At 41.9% G+C, this 16,830-nt stretch overlaps 1 protein-coding gene across 6 annotated transcripts; it reads left to right on the top strand.

The window, feature by feature from the left end:
• The first annotated feature begins 207 nt into the window (after nt 1-207).
• stat1a (signal transducer and activator of transcription 1a) lies at nt 208-16,622 on the top strand. Of its 6 annotated transcripts, none has more exons than XM_063467753.1 (25): nt 208-329; nt 2,797-2,924; nt 3,679-3,823; nt 3,909-4,004; nt 5,655-5,741; nt 5,835-5,913; nt 6,325-6,416; nt 6,596-6,747; nt 7,223-7,381; nt 7,481-7,573; nt 7,980-8,039; nt 8,127-8,147; nt 8,245-8,335; nt 8,464-8,505; nt 9,178-9,267; nt 9,370-9,468; nt 9,561-9,696; nt 10,004-10,059; nt 12,103-12,200; nt 12,289-12,428; nt 12,693-12,881; nt 12,967-13,042; nt 13,123-13,219; nt 15,168-15,218; nt 16,292-16,622. In XM_063467753.1, exons 2-25 carry the CDS (start codon nt 2,797-2,799, stop codon nt 16,322-16,324), a joined length of 2,310 nt encoding a protein of 769 aa, XP_063323823.1. In that variant the 5' UTR covers nt 208-329; the 3' UTR covers nt 16,325-16,622. The 6 variants fall into 6 exon arrangements, with proteins under 6 accessions (XP_063323823.1, XP_063323822.1, XP_063323821.1 ...); XM_063467752.1 differs by having other exon boundaries at nt 2,794-2,924; XM_063467751.1 differs by having other exon boundaries at nt 2,745-2,924.
• Nucleotides 16,623-16,830: the final 208 nt, after the last annotated feature.

Here is a 16,830-nt window from a genome sequence, read left to right as displayed (position 1 = left end):
TTGACTCTTGATGTTATGCTTGCAGGGGCAGCTTTAAATAAAAAAAACACCCTCTGTGTATTTTTTTTTTAGGCAAGCTTGGTAGCTGTCAACAACAGCCGTTTTTCCCTCTTTGTGATTGGCTGTCTCGTGGAAAAGGGCGGGGGCTTGTCGTAAATGGTGTGCGGTGATTGGCTGATAGTGTTTCCGTAAAGTAAGCTGCGCCACCGGAGTAGAAAAAAGGTAGGAGAGCTGTGTGGCTTGTTTCTGGCACATTTAGGGACGCAAGCGTTTTCGGAAACACAACTTACTTCCTGTGGAAGCTTGTACACGTTACCTTTACATTAAAGGTGAGTTACACGACTTACATGTTCAAAAGGTGACGTTGTTTTATATAAATCGCCTCTGTGACCCTTTTTTTACACAGCAAGCCGTGCTAGGAGAGCACTTAAACTTGACGTTGCTAATCGGTAATGCTTAAAAAAACGACTCCTGGAAACACTTGATGGCAGTTTACGCGATATAAGCGTTCCTCTGTGTATGTGTTAATATTTGTGTATCTGTCCGTAGCTCTTATTTAAATAAAATCTTAACTTTTTACACGCTTACGTCCATACCGCCAACCATTAGGGGTCCGAAACGTAAATAATTACCCGTCAACCCAGTGTAAAAGTCGGGATCTTAGTCGATGTGTAACACCAGATGAATTATTGTATATGCCGATCTCTCAGGTGAGGCACCAACATGTAGAGACTCTATTGAATCTTGAATTGTTAGATGTTAAAATAAGGGGCTCTGCTTGAATCCTTAAAAAGGCACATTACCGATTAGAGTTTGGCTGAGGAGAGCTGGAAAGAACCACAGGGCTGCCTTAAGTGACTTGGGGAGCCAGAAAGATTAAAAATTAAAGCTGTGAAATGGATTTATTGGCTATGATCGTCTTATGAATGTGGAATTAGGTCATATATCTAGATACACATACGTTTAAATACTCTTAATGATATATTTTTTAACTGATGCTGGAGGCAGAGTCGCATTTGTGGGGAAACTGAAACCTAAGCTGACCTTAGACGCCTCCTACATTCAGGTTTAGCCACTTAGAACAAGATAAATACAGATAAGATTGAGTTTGATTTAAAAAAAAAAAAAAGTAAACAACAAAAAGGTTAATTTGTCTCTTCTTTAGCTGTCAAACAATCCTGTTTTACAATATGGGAATTAATCTGTGCAGCTAATTACAGCTTATGAGCTTCAGTGTCTATGAAATCCAGCTGCTTTTAACAGAAATCAGTGTTGGATGTTCCTTTACATCATCACACACACATCTTTCTTTGCTTTTACTTTCTGATCTTAAGTCAGAGCAGAACTGAGCCAGGAAGGAGGCGGGTGGCAGTCCGTGACAATCCTCGAGTCAGCACTTATAATTTCACAATTTCTCACACTGTAAACAAGCAGCTGGTTTTCTGTAGTGAGAAAAATGTTGTGGAGCTTCCTGACCTTTGTCTTCTGTCCACAGTAATGCAAGGAGAGTCAGAAATAAAAAATAATTTTCAATTAGGTCTTCAAATTATTGAATTATCCTCATATATTTATGGGTTTAAGATGACTTCTTGGAAAACCAAGCTCTGAACAAATGACTATTAAATGTTTCCTTTATTCATTCAGGATTATTACACACATCTACACTGTATATAAACTTTAACTGAGTATCCACGTCTAGCGAATTCTCAAAAAGCATAAATTCCCTTTAAAGGGTTTTTAAAAAGTCTCAGATTTCTGCCACTTTTATTTCACAGCCTCATGATAATAGATTCTGTATGTTTTTATTAACTGTTGTGTGTCTACAGCTGAAGACTGCAGACAGAAATGTGACATACATGTCAATAAATTCACACACATGATCTGCGTTTGTGGGCGTTTAATAACCCGGCTAGGGTTTTCTTCAGTCTTTGATGACACACCAGTGAAAAAGTATATAAAATCAGACTTTTTCTGCTTATTTCCAGCTCCATATTTTCACTCCTGGACTCTGCTAGAGTAGCTTTGCATGATTCCCAGATCAGAATAATCCTTATTTATCTCATACTTGGTCTCCAGTTCATCCTCTGTCTAAGCTGTTTTAGCTCCTTCACTTTTAAGCTGACTTTTCTCTGATTGGCTGCCCCTCACTATCAAGACTTTTGTTGCACATGTTAGAGATATGTGCCCTCCATGACATCATAAAGATCAAAGAGTAGGAAAATAAATGAATGAAACTGAGTATTTAGAGCAGTCTGAGGCTACAGTGATTACTCGCACATACACTGTCCTCATTATTTGAAGCTCTGGTGCATGTTTCATATGAACATCCACCACCGAAACAGGATATATATGACAGAAAAAACGCTTTAACATTTCTTATCTGTGAAACTAAAATGGCGAATAATCTTGCCTGATGCTCGGTAGAAAAGCCTGTATATATGTAGCCACCTTCTGTTTTTTTAGGAAAATCATGAAGCTGAGCATTTTGGCCATCACCTACCTGTTGTTTTGAAACTGAGTGGCACTGATTACCTCTTATTTCTGACACTAACACAGATAAAAAGCAATAAAATTAAGTTCATGTTTAATTAGCAAGATGTGAAAATACAGATTTTAGCGAAAAAACACACCAAGAGAGTTTATTTTATTGGCATCACTGAGCAGGGGAAGAGGCTACCTCACAGGTTACCCCTGCTGGTCATTAGTAAGAATGCAGCTTTTAGACTCTCCCGTCTTTTACGTAGGCTGTGCCACATCGAAAAACATCCTGACAGAGCAGCTTTCATTCACCAGAAGATGGCGCAGTGGGGCCAGCTTCAGATGCTGGACAGCAAGTACCTGGAGCAGGTGGATCAGCTGTACGATGACTCGTTCCCCATGGACATCCGGCAGTACCTGAGCAAGTGGATTGAAAGCATCGACTGGTAAGAAGTCCGAATAAAGGGCAGCGTCTTTTTTTTTCTTCTTTTTTTTTTTGGCAAACGTTTCTCATTGACTCGTTTGAACCATTAAAAAGTTGTTTTTATTGTAATACCTGTACTGATTTACCTAAATTTTTTATCTGGCATATCCCCTCCATACAAAAAAAAAGAGGAATAACTAACATTGAAACAAGAAAATCAAAGGTTGCAAAATAAATCAAAGCAAAGGTTAAACCGGATGTCCTGATGGAAAAGAAAACTGTAGGTGCATTTGTATCGGCATCGTAGACCAAACAGAAGCGAGCTCACACTCGTGAACGTGGATCTGGATCTATGGTCCTGCACTGGAAAACACCAGGGTCACCAAGGATATGGAAAGCTTCACGACATTGTATCCACAATGCAGGGATATTTTTGCGCATATTGAGAGTTTTGGTTCAGCTGCACAAAGTTAATTACATGTGGAAAAAAAGTCCTCACAGCCCATAAAATCCTGGTTGTAAAAGTGCAGAAATGCCTGTCCTTCGTCATCATTTCAGCATCTGTTCATTAACGGTTCCATTGCTAGATTTCTATCAGACCAAAGCAAAAGTGTTTGAGCTAATGAGACTGATAATCATGGACTTCTCAGTATTTGGATAAAGGTTTTGTTGAAGCACAGCATTTGCTGAAAACCAATTTGTAACCCTTTCAAGGTTAACCCCAAACTGAGCGTCTTCTGTTCATGCTACTTAAAGACTTACTGTGGTCTCCTCAGGGACACGGTGGCCATGCAGGACTCTCTGGCCACCGTTCGTTTCCACGACCTTCTCGCTCAGCTGGACGACCAACACAGCCGCTTCGCTCTGGAGAACAACTTCCTGCTGCAGCACAACATTCGCAAGATCAAGAGAAACTTGCAGGTCCGACCCTGGATTCGAAACACTTCTGTGTGAGGCAGGTTAAATTCCTTTATGTAACTAAAAGTACGAGCGGTTCTCTCTCCAGGATCGCTTCCAGGAAGATCCCGTCCACATGGCCATGATCATCTCCAGAAACCTGAAGGAGGAGCTGAAGATACTGGAGATTGCAAAGAGCACCGAGGTAAAAGCTGCAGCTCGGTTTCGTTGTTAGAACATAACTATAACAGCAGAATAACACCAGACAGATCTAAATCCTTCCGTTAATCAGACTCTGGCTTTAAATACACATTTTCTTTTAGGCTCACACATCTGGGGTTTAAGTTATAAACGAGTGTTCAGGATTCAAACAGCTTATAGGTGGATTACAGCCAGCTTCTGGTGCTGGAAGACCATCGTAAATCCTACCAGATGCAACTTAAAGCAAGAGAAAAGATGCTTTCAAGACAAAAATAGCTGAACAAATGATAAGAATTGTATTACTTTTCCAACTTAATGGCTGCTTGAATGCTCCAAAATCATGCTGATGCACGGTGCGTACACATGTCTGCATGCTCTATGAATCAAAGCCCAATATGCACACAGGGACTGAGTTCTCATTCTTCAAAATGAAAAATCAACAGAAACAACCTCAGAATCAGCTTTTTTTCGTTATGTATTATAACTTTAGTGCATTAAATAAAGCTGTAAAAACCATTTCATCTTCATGCTATTTATATTCTCTTACTCTCACAGAGTAAAAAAAAAAATCATCCTTTGTTTGTTTTTTTTCCCAGTAATTTTTCATCTGCGTGATATCTTTCCACTCTTACACAGAATACACGACCACGGATATTTTCTATTTCACAGCCACAAGCTGTAATCAGAACATTAAAGCGACCTTCTACTAGATCTAAAAGATAGAAAGAATTGGAAAGGATCTACTTCATTACACCCCTTATACCTATTTTTTTTTTTTTTTTGTGGTCATGTATAAAACTGCAACGCTTGTGGGATAAATTACTTTTAATTTAAAAGTACCATTTAATACCATCTGTCCATCCATCTATCTTCTTCCGCTTATCCGGGGCCGGGTCGCGGGGGCAGCAGCCCAAGCAGAGATGCCCAGGCCTCCCTCTCCCAAGCCATCCCCACCCACCTCCTCCACTTATCCGGAGGAACACCAAGGCATGCCAGCTGTGTCTTGTGTCTGCCCTGGGGCCTCTCCCGGTGGGACATGCCCGGAAAAGGAAATACTTGCCTGTGATATCCTCATCGATCCCAGAGTGATGTTTTTGGCCCTGATGAGAAACTGGCTAAAATTTGCTCCTCTGCAGACAGATCAGTGGACAAAACTATGACCCAAGTGGTACGTCTACAAGTCAGAACACATGTCAAATACCTGACTTGTCAAATACCTGAAAAGTCTGAACACCTTAAAACTAAAACAAGTGTTCCTTCTTTATTTAGCATGTTTTGCGATTCTCGGTTTTCTTCCCTCTTCTTTGTCTTTACTTTTAAATGCCTTATCCAGAAATCTGATCAAACATGAGGGTAGCAGCACGGGTTTCTGTTCATCTACACCACATACATTAAGATTGATGCAGTTTTGCTATCAAAACTATGATATACTCCGTGATAATGATGCTTAATGTTAGCTAAGGAGAGCGGATTTTGTCTTAAGATTGAGACACTTGGAGTGGGTGTAATCTTGATCTGATTTTGTTGTTTAGCAGAGCTTTAACCTCTATGTCTAAATTAATACCTGAATTCAGTTTTGCTTTTCAAGATCCCGAAGAGTCTAAACCTGTTTCTGTTTCGGAGACGTTAAAATGTGTGACCTTTGTTTCGGTAGGATGAGACCGATGGGGCAGTGTCGGCCATGGTGGTGGAGAAACAGAAGCTGGACAACAAAGTGAAAGAGATGAAGCACATAGTCCAGGTAAAACTATACGCAGTGTGTAGGTCCCAGCTCGAGGTTGGCCTGGCTCTGCTGGAAAATCTCTAACAGGCCCGGTTCCTTTGACTTTTTCAGGTGGTGGATCAGAACATTAAGAACGTAGAAGACCTGCAGGACGAGTACGACTTCAAAGTCAACACACTGAAGAACAGAGGTGAGGAAATCAGAAAACTCGTTCATGCTCAGCTGTAGAGCCAAACCCCAAAATGTGATTGCAGTGATTTGGATGGCTGAGGAAATACTTTTGGTAATACAGTGAAGATCAACATGTCAAGGGGCAATTTGAGTTCTTGGAGGCAGAGAAATAATTTCAGAGAGCTGACTGAGTTTTGAGGTTTTGAGCTAAAGCGCACTTGTTGCCAAATGCAGTGATCTGATTGGTCAGATCTGTTTATTCTGATCTTAAAAAATCGGAACAAAGTAGCTCGCGTTGGTAAAATTACAGAGTGAAAGGGCTTTTCCAAACTGCCATATATTAAATGTTCTTAAAACTTCATATTAAAATTTAATCTATGTTGCTTCCAAGTTTTAATTGTGTGGATTTTTTTTCCTTCTTCCTCCGCAGAGAATGAAATGAACGGCATGACGGTGAAGGAGCTGGAGAAGGAGAAGATGACAGTCGGGAGGATGTGCTTTGAGCTGAAAGCCAAGCGTCAGGTGACGAGAAACACGACTAACAGATAATCCCTTTGAGGTCACTGGGTTGTAACAATAAAGTCATTTTGATGTTATAAACTTTTTCTTTCTGAGGAGTTTTAAACGCCATAACAGGACATTTGATGTGACTGATGCGATGGACTCTTGGGTGTGGGGGTTTTTTTGTTTTGATTTTTTAGGACGCTGTGGTCGGGCTGAACGAGCTGCTGAACATCACTCAGGCCCTGCTGGCAGAGTTAATCTCCGAGGAGCTGCCCGACTGGAAGCAGCGTCAGAAGATCGCCTGCATTGGTGGCCCGCCCAACGCCTGCGTGGACCAGCTACAGAACTGGTGAGCCGCCCTCTCCATCCCATCTCTTCCTCTTTAATCGCCTCTTTCTTCACTTCCTCTTCTACTTAGCCATCAATCTTATTGTCTTTTTCATTCTTCCACCTATATTTAATATTTCCCTCACCTTCCTCATCGTCTACCTCTTAATTTTTCCATCAGTTTTTTTTCATCAGTTCACTTTGATTAAACACCTGCGAGGATGTGAACCTGTTTGAGAAGAAAAGTTAAAGGGGTTTAATAAGATGTTAAAATAGTTTGATAAAAGACGTAACATGGTAGATAAACAGATGAAAGTGGTCACTAAATGATATGGAAAGATCCTAAATGGAGGAGATAAATGACTGAAAGTAAATGGAGAACCAAAAGTAATCCAGGTCCAGTTCATGAACAGTTCCTCGGTCGACTGGGTGCTTCATCTGTTGACAACCTTTTATGTTGGTGTGTTAACTGATCTTCTGTCCTCGCCCTCCTGCAGGTTCACGGCAGTAGCGGAGAGTCTGCAGCAGGTCCGTCAGCACCTGAAGAAGCTGCAGGAGCTGGAGCAGAAGTTCACTTATGAGAACGACCCCATCACAGGGAAGAAGGCTTACTTGGAAGCCCGAGCTCTGGAGCTCCTCAAAAACCTGCTCTCCAAGTATGAAACCCTTCACTCTTTATTGTTATTATTATTATTATCATTATTATTGCTGAGTGTTATTATTGGCTGTTAACCTGGATTCTGATCTGTGTGAAGCTCTCTAGTTGTAGAGAGGCAGCCTTGCATGCCCACCCACCCACAGAGACCACTGGTGTTGAAAACAGGCGTCCAGTTTACGGTGAAACTTCGGTAAGAAGTTAAATGTGAAGTGTTTACTTGTCTTTCTGCCCTGACCACTAAATCATTTTTACATTTATATAATTTATATAATAATTTATATAATTTCTAATTTATATAATTTCAAAAAACCAAAAAAAAAAAAACAGTTTATTACCACTCTTGGTCCTGTCATGCTTGGTATTGATCTGATACTGATATCCATACTATCTATACATCCCTGAGCCTGGCTCTGCTGGAGGTTTCTTCCTGTTAAAAGAGAGTTCTTCCTTCCCACAAAATAAATAAAATAAGACTTGAATTTTTCCTTCTTTGTTTTGTACCCAAATGAAATGAAAACGCAGAAATCGCGTCAGGTGATGTTTATCCGTTGGTGTGCGTCAGCTTCCTGTTTCAGTCTCGTTTCCTTTCTGTTCAGGTTTCTGGTGAAACTGCAAGAGTTTAACTACCAGCTCAAAGTCAAGGCCCTGTTTGATAAGTAAGCAAATTCTCACCTTTGCTTTTGACACTTTGAATCATCATGCTGGGATGTTTCCAAATATGTAACACTTTTTTTTCTCCTCAGGGATGTTACAGAGAAGAAAGGGTACGTCTGAAATCCATTCATACACATTGAAATATATAACGTGTTTATTCAGTAACGCAGCTGATTAATAGCTTTCCATTGATCATCTTTGAATCAGGTTCAGGAGGTTTAACATTTTGGGGACAAACACCAAAGTCATGAACATGGAGGAGTCCAACGGCAGTCTGGCAGCAGAGTTCAGACATTTGGTAAAATCAGTGTCTTAGTATTAAACCCACAGTATTCCCTTCCACTGGTTATTTATATATATATATATATATATATATATATATTGACACCCTAATAGTGATACCTTTCCAACTTAATCTCCATACAGCAACTCAAAGAACAGAAAGGACCTGGAAACAGAACAAATGACGTAAGAGCCTTTAAAACTTTGTTCCATATAATACACAAACCTGCTCTGTGTGTTTGAGACTGCAGGTCACATACTGGCTGTTTTGCAGTCATCATAGAGGCCTTCAATATGCAACAGACTCGTCTACCTGGATGTTTTTTCTTCCTCTTCTTTAGCTGTAGGAGCGCACCCTCCTTCTCTGCGTTTATTCTCTTGTGTGGTGGAATATAACCATTAAATTAGTAATACTGTCCAGGCTGAATGTCACATGAAAATCACAGTTTCAGCTTCCCAGGGCATGTTAGTGCGAATGCTTCAAAATAAAAGTTCTTTAGAAAAAATTTTATTTTATAGAACTTTATAGAACTAACAGTGGCCTAAAAAATCATTTTATATGTAATGCACACTAGAAAAAAGATAAGAATTCATTGTCCTGCATTACAGCTTACATAGCTATATGAGGAACCTTATTCCACTTTATATGTAACCTCTGTAAATGTGACGTAAGGACAGATATGGACACATAGTTTGTTTTGTTGGAGAAAGATTGTAAACTATATTTGATGTGGTTTTACGTGTAGATTGGTGATGTAGAGTGAAGTTTAGTTACAGGAACGTTGCATGCTTCCTGCAGAGGCTTGGGGAAGGGTCTTGTGTGTTTTGGGTAACCTGAGTGTGTCTCTGGGTGTTCAGGGTCCTCTGATCGTCACCGAGGAGCTCCACTCGCTCAGCTTTGAGTCGGAGCTGCAGCTCAACCAGTCCGGACTCGACATCAAACTTGAGGTGAGACCCGCTGCCTGCCCTTTGTTCATGCTCAGAATTAAACTGGAGTTGATAGAGGAGATTAAACCCTGCTGCTTCCTCCTGTCGTTTTTTTACTTCTAGGCCATTTCTCTGCCCGTGGTCGTCATCTCCAACGTCTGCCAGCTACCCAGTGGCTGGGCCTCCATCCTCTGGTACAACATGCTGACCACGGAGCCCAAAGTGAGAACACGCTTTGATTTCAGTCCGCTCCTAGCACCTCCTAGTACCCTCGTTTTTGTCTCTTATCGATCTCCAACTGTCATGTTTTCCAGAACCTGAAGTTCTTCCTCTCCCCTCCTGCGGCGAAGTGGTCTCAGCTCTCCGAGGTGCTCAGCTGGCAGTTCTCCTCCGTCACCAAGCGAGGCCTGAACCAGGAGCAGCTCAACATGCTCGCTGATAAACTGCTCGGTGAGACGCACAAAAATAACGTGGTAACGTTTTAAGAAAATTTAGGGCCACTAAATATCTTTTAAAGTCTCTGTTTTATTCATAACAGGCTCAAACCTTAACGATAACTAAAGATCATAACCCTCAATCTGTCGTTTCTTTACTACTGATGAAATATAAGATGATCCGAGGCTCAGAGAGCTGCAGACCAAAACGAATGGCTCAAAGTCAACAAATGGCCGACTGTCACTGCTGTGCTAATAAACTTCTACCTACAGTACACATGAATAACCTGCAGATGTTTGTACCTGATTGTTTTTCTGTGAAGGAACCAAAGCTCAGAGGAACCCAGAGGGACTCATCCCCTGGACCAAGTTCTGCAAGGTGAGCCATAGTCTGATAAGCCTCATTTATCCAGCTGATAATGATTGAATTTATATTCAAAACCAATTCAATTCAATTCAATTCAATTTTATTTATACAGCGCCAAATCACAACAAAAGTCGCCTCAAGGCGCTTTATATTGTACAGTAGATCGCACAATAATAAATACAGAGAAAAACCCAACAATCATATCATATGACCCCCTATGAGCAAGCACTTTGGCGACAGTGGGAAGGAAAAACTCCCTTTTAACAGGAAGAAACCTCCGGCAGAACCAGGCTCAGGGAGGGGCGGGGCCATCTGCTGCGACCGGTTGGGGTGAAAGAAGGAAAACAGGATGAAAGACATGCTGTGGACGAGAGACAGAGATTAATAACAGATATGATTCGATGCAGAGAGGTCTATTAACACATAGTGAGTGAGAAGGTGACTGGAAAGGAAAAACTCAATGCATCATGGGAATCCCCGGCAGCCTACGTCTATTGCAGCATAACTAAGGGAGGATTCAGGGTCACCTGGTCCAGCCCTAACTATATGCTTTAGCAAAAAGGAAAGTTTTAAGCCTAATCTTAAAAGTAGAGATAGTGTCTGTCTCCCGAATCCAAACTGGAAGCTGGTTCCACAGAAGAGGGGCCTGAAAACTGAAGGCTCTCCCTCCCATTCTACTTTTAAATACTCTAGGAACAGCAAGTAAGCCTGCAGAGCGAGAGCGAAGTGCTCTAATAGGGTGATATGGTACTACAAGGTCATTAAGATAAGATGGGGCCTGATTATTTAAGACCTTTAAAACCAGGAGACTCAGAGGGCAACGTAACAATCACAAAGGTTAAAACTTTAAAAAAAAATGCAATTATGCAGGTGTTGATGTAAATAGTTACAAATAATATATTGGAGGCAGTATATAATATATTGATATGATGTTGGCCCTTTGCAGCTATAACAGCTTCAGCTCTTCTGGGAAGGCTTTCCATAGGTTTAGGAGTGTTTTGAGGAATTTTTTACCATTCTTCCAGAAGCACATTTGTGAGGTCAAACTGTCGGGTTGAGGACAGGACTCTGTGCAGGCCAGTCAAGTTCTTCCACACCAAGCTCACTCATCGATGTCTTCATTGACTCTACTCTGTGCACTGGTGCACAGTCATGTTGTACCAGGAAGGGACCATCCGCAAACTGTTCAAAGCTGAGAACATGATATTGTCCAACATGTCTTGATATGCTGAACCCTCTTAGTTCCTTTCACTGGAACTAAGGGTCTGAGCCCAACTCCTGAAAAACAACCCACATCATAATAACCGCTCCAACAAACTTTACACTTTGCACAATGCAGTCAGACAAGTTCTGTCTAGACTGAAAACTGTGATTCTTCACTCCAGAGAACACATTTCCACTGCTCTAGAGTCCAGTGGTGGAGTGCTTTACACCACTGCATCTGACACTTTACATTGGCAGTCTTTGGTGATTGACTTTGGAGAAAGTCTGCATCCCACAGCTGACTGGAATATTTAGTAGTAAGGAAATTTCATGCCTGGACTTGTTGCACAGGTGGCATCATGTCACGATACCATGCTGGATTCATTCATTCATTCATTCATTCATTCACTGAGCTCCTCAGAGCGACCCATTCTTTCACAAATGTTTGTATAAACAGTCTGCATGGACAGGTGGTGGATTTTATCCAGTCGTGGCCATGGAAATGACTGGAACACCCGAATTTTAAGATTTGGATGGCTGAGTGAATACTTTTGGCAACATAGTGTATTTATATCAGTGTCTGCATCTATATCCATCTAACAAGTGGGTATCTTTGTCATCAGCTTCTTTTCTATTGGCCCTAAGTTTACTCCCAAATAACATTAAAACAATCTTTAAAAGCTTTGAGTATAACTGACACTTGAGCCACGTTCCCATGGCTGCAGCCTCCTCAGGCAGCTTGCTCCAAAGCCTTGACTCTGGAGCGGCTGCCTCGTGATCTGAGCCAACAAATATTCGCCTCTAATCACTTTTATTCATCGTGCACTGAACCAGACTTTCTGATTCGTCCAGCAGCAGAGCGCAAACGAGAAGGCGTTCCCTTTCTGGTTGTGGATTGAAGGTATCCTGGATCTGATCAAAAGACACCTGCTGTCCCTCTGGAACGATGGGTGAGTGGCGCTCTAGTGAAGCTGTGAGAGTCCGTGGGGGGAGAATTTAAACGGTAAACGTGAGTTTGTTTGTTTTCTCCTCCTGCAGCTGCATCATGGGATTCATCAGTAAGGAGAGGGAGAAGGCTCTGCTGACTGACAAGTGTCCGGGCACCTTCCTGCTCAGGTTCAGCGAGAGCAGCCGAGAGGGAGCCATCACCTTCACCTGGATCGAACACGACGTCCACGGTAATTAGATAAAGTCACTTCATTTGACCTTCATTTACACTTTCAACAACACAAAACTTGAAATTTTGAAGGTTTTCATGATTAAATGTCTCTAAAGATGTGGCTGCACTCTAGTGGCTGACGAGACATTTTTATTTTGGGAGATTTCTCTACGACTTCAAATCAAACCACATGAACCAATAGCCTTGATGTCCTGTGCAAGAAGTAAGTTTGAAGGAGGTTTGGTCCTCAGATTTAATATCTTCGGTCTCTTTTTCCACGCAGACAAGCCGGTCTTCCACTCCGTGGAGCCGTACACGAAGAAGGAGCTTTCCGCCGTCTCGCTCCCCGACATCATCCGTACCTACAAGGTAATGGCAGCGGAAAACATCCCAGAGAACCCGCTTCGCTTCCTCTACCCCAACATACCCAAAGACAAGGCCTTTGGGAAGTACTACCCCAAACCATCAGAGGGTAAGAGCTGCCGTCACGTTTGGTTTTCGCCCATAAATACTCTGATACTCTGCAGACCTTCATCCAAGCTTCATTTACCTTCCAGCTGCTGAACCGATGGAGTTTGAGGACACGGACAAGACTGGCTACATGAAGACGGAGCTCATTTCGGTTTCAGAAGTGTAAGCAGAGAGAAACAAACGCATCATGACTAAAGAGAAAGACTTAATGTGTAATCAGAGTTTGTGTCTGTGTGGTTCAGACATCCGTCCAGGCTACAGGACAACATGATGCCGATGTCTCCGGACGACTACAAGGCTCTGGAGCAGTACGTGAGCCCCAGAGACATTGACGCTGTGGTGAGTCAGCACTGTTTAAACTATAAATTTGGTATTAGCCGAGCAGTAGTAAAACTTCAAAAAAGTACAACGCAAACCAGAAATGAAGTCTGTTCACCTTCAAAGTAAAAGTTGCAATCTTTGTAACCTAGGGTGCTTGGAAAAAAATGCGTCTGGACTTCTTTAAGTTTCCTTTAAGATGTTTCACCTTCTATCTGAGAAGCTTCTTCAGTTCTAAGAGCAATTGGTGGAGAGTCCCAGCCCTGTGGTATTGTCCCCAAGGGGGTCATGGACCCCCAATTGATCCTCTATCGAATCACACAGTTCAAGGTGTGAAAATGGTGTGGGTCACAATCAGCCAAGGTTTCGGGTGTACCCCTTGTGAAGCCCAGCCCCACCCTATCATGTGATTTACTGAGGTCAGATGGCCCAGGGTGTGAGTGGGCGTTAAGGTGTCTGGGAAGGGAGCTCAAAACTGGATTATAGATGGCAGACAGTTGGCGTTGTAAACCACCGCCTCTGTTCAAAGACAGTCGCTCACAGTGGACATAGATGGCTTCTTTCACTCCTCTTTCAAACCATCTGTCTTCTCTGTCCAAAATGTGAACATTGGCATCCTTAAAAGAGTGACCTTTGTCCTTTAGATGCAGATGAACAGCTGAGTCTTGTCCCGTGGAGGAGGTTCTTCTATGTTGTGCCATGCATTTATGAAGTGGCTTTAAGTCCAGACGCTTTTCTTTCCAAGCTCTTTAGACTATGATGACCTGGATGACTGAGAACCTTCACAGACACTCTTTGTCACCCTTTGCCAGAGCTTTTATTTTGAAGGCAAACGATCTTGAGCAGTTGGGCAATGTCTGTAGACAAGTCCAACTGCTCACAAGGAGGTCTTTGCCAATCGGATGGGCAATACGCATTTTTCCCTAGCAACAGGTGGTTGTCAGGGACCAAATTGTCAGTCCGTTTAACTGAGGCTTTAGCAATTATTTTCCCAGCAACTATCACAATTCATTTCTCTCTCACAACTGGTCTCTAAGCGTGTGTGAGTGGAACTTTATTTGCTCGATCTTACATCGTCACAATGGCAAAATGGCGGACAAGTTAATATCACATGCTTATTGGTCATGTGTCCTCAAATCCTCAGTTTTACCCATCATCACTTGAAGTTGCTGGCTGTCATTGACTCTCTAGTCACCACGTTGCTGCTTTCTGTGTGGTGGCCCTTTCAGCACCACCTTGTGGCAGTATGCAGATTGCAGCGGGCAAGCAGGGGCCCGAGGATTTGGACTGATTCTGGTTCATCTTCACTTTCATTGTTTCCATTCTTGAATATGTCAGTAGTGGTGTGTGTGTGTGTGTGTGCGTGTGTGTGCGTGCGCGTGCATGCGCGCGTGTGTGTGTGTGCGCGCGCACTTATTTTTTGGTGAACGAGGTCGCCACAAAACCGAGAGGTCCTGTCAGCAAGACCATCAAGTTTGATACAACCAGGAGGGTGAACCTGAATCATACGTCCTAAAACATGTTACTGTTGTCTTCTCTCTACGCAAAGATGCAAATTAATGGAAATTTGCTCTGCATGCTCTGAATGGGGACAATTGTCCAAAACCCATCAGCAGTGATTCCCCTCACTTGGCCATCAGTTAGAAATGGTGAAGGAGCATATTGATGGCGTCTGAAAGCAGCTGGCGCTGAATCTTTACACTCTGATGTCATTTAGAGATGAAAAGAGAGAGAAATTTAGAGTAATCTTTGGCTCTTTTTTAAAAACATGGCAGTATAAATGACCTTCTGCCCCTGGAGAAACAGTTTTTTGTTTTGTTTTTTCCTCTTGGCACTGCATGATGTCATTGAAAAGGGGCTTCCTTTTATGGACACCAGTTTCTAGTGTTGGGACAGGCTCCAGGCCCCCTTTACTGCATCAGCTGTTCCTGTTGTCTATCCCTCTACAATGTTTCTGTCTGTCTTCTAGGTCTGCTTTCAGGCCACCAATCTGCTGGATCTCGAAGACTTTGACCATCAGGTAGATGCAGCTTCAGTGTTGCGCTGCTGTGTGTTAAAGTTTAGTCGGTGTAGCTTTGACACACCTGCTGCATGTTGCCATACTAATGTTTAAACTCCCTCAAGTGTTTAGTACATCATCCTCACTTGTGTGGGCCACCCAGGTAGATTAAGTTTATTTCCATTTTTTTTTCTTCTTTAAAAAAAAAATCCATCTGACAGGACAACGCCGTCCATGATTTGGACAGCCCTCCTCGTTCTTATTTTCAAAGTTTAGGGTCCGGCATGATTTTGGAAGAGTTTCTAAAGATTTTAACATTTATTTGGCAGTTTAGCAGTCAAGACTTGATAGGAAGGTGGGCGAGAGGGTGCAAGGAAAGATGAAGTAAAGGATTGCTGGTCGACCAAACCCAAGCTTTCAGCTATAAGGCATGCATGCCTGCTAACCAGTAAACTAAACTGCACCACTGGTTTTTAGACTGGCTTCTGACATGCCAATTTCTGATATGACTTTGAACTGGTTTCGTATCCGTTTCTGACACGATGTTGGACTGGTTTCAGACCCACTTCTAACATGACTTTGAACTAGTTTCTGGCCCATTTCTAGCATGACTTTGAACTGGTTTCTGACCCTTTTTTGACATGAGTTTTGACTGGTTTCTGTCTGTTTTTATTTTTATTTGAGTCGGTAGCTGCACTTGGTCTCAGTATTGTATTTTTTCACGTAATCCAGTTTGCCTCTATGATGTTGAGCTCTGTACTGTGTGATTTAGACCACTGGCTGCAGGACACATTGTTTTTCATGTAGCTGAGAATATTTCCCAGATGTATTTTGGCCTAAATTGTCTCAATTTTGTTGAAATGAGAACATTGATAATAAAAGCATGAAGCTCTTCTTCCTTGCTAACCCTGTTACCCTGTAACTGCCAGCACCTTTTGTGTCAAGAGTTTGTCTTTTGGGTTTTTCTGTTTCCCTGTAATATTGTAGGTTCTTTACCTTACAATATAAAGCACCTTGAGGGGAACTGTTGTTGTGATTTGGCATTATATTAAAAATAAAAAAATTTAAATCAAATTTTACTTATTTCTTTTCAGATGAGTGCAGCAGACTTTCGAGATGGAAACTGAAGGGAAGTCATATTCCTTTGACCTTCATTCTTCTCCTAGTACTGTACTTTTCACCAGAGATCATCAGATTATGTACTCTGCTCTTAGATTCCTGTACGATTTTGACAGCACGGTCACCTTTCACAAACAGGAGAAAAATTTCTCCTTTTTATTTGTACATAGTGTTTCTTTTTGATTAACTGTGAACTTTAAAGCCCTCAGTATCTTCTCCTGTAAAACTGTAGCATTTAAAATGTGATTCTGCTTGCTTCATGAGAAATTATCATCATAAATGACTGTTTGGATTCATTTTATCAGTATAATAAATGCTTGTATTAAAATGAGTCAGTGATGCTTTGTTTTTAAGGTATAAAAAACCCCCTCCCTGATCCTGTTGTGAGGTTTCTTCCTGTTTAAAGGGAGTTCTTCTTCCCCACCATTGCTCCTCATTGGGGATCATTTGATGGTTAGGGTTCTTTCAGTAATACTGTCTGGTCTTTACCTTTATAACAAAAAGCATTAAAACA

The sequence above is a fragment of the Pelmatolapia mariae genome, linkage group LG23 (assembly GCF_036321145.2).
Source record: "Pelmatolapia mariae isolate MD_Pm_ZW linkage group LG23, Pm_UMD_F_2, whole genome shotgun sequence".
Lineage (NCBI taxonomy): Eukaryota > Metazoa > Chordata > Actinopteri > Cichliformes > Cichlidae > Pelmatolapia > Pelmatolapia mariae.
This window is presented reverse-complemented; position numbering and strand designations above follow the sequence as displayed.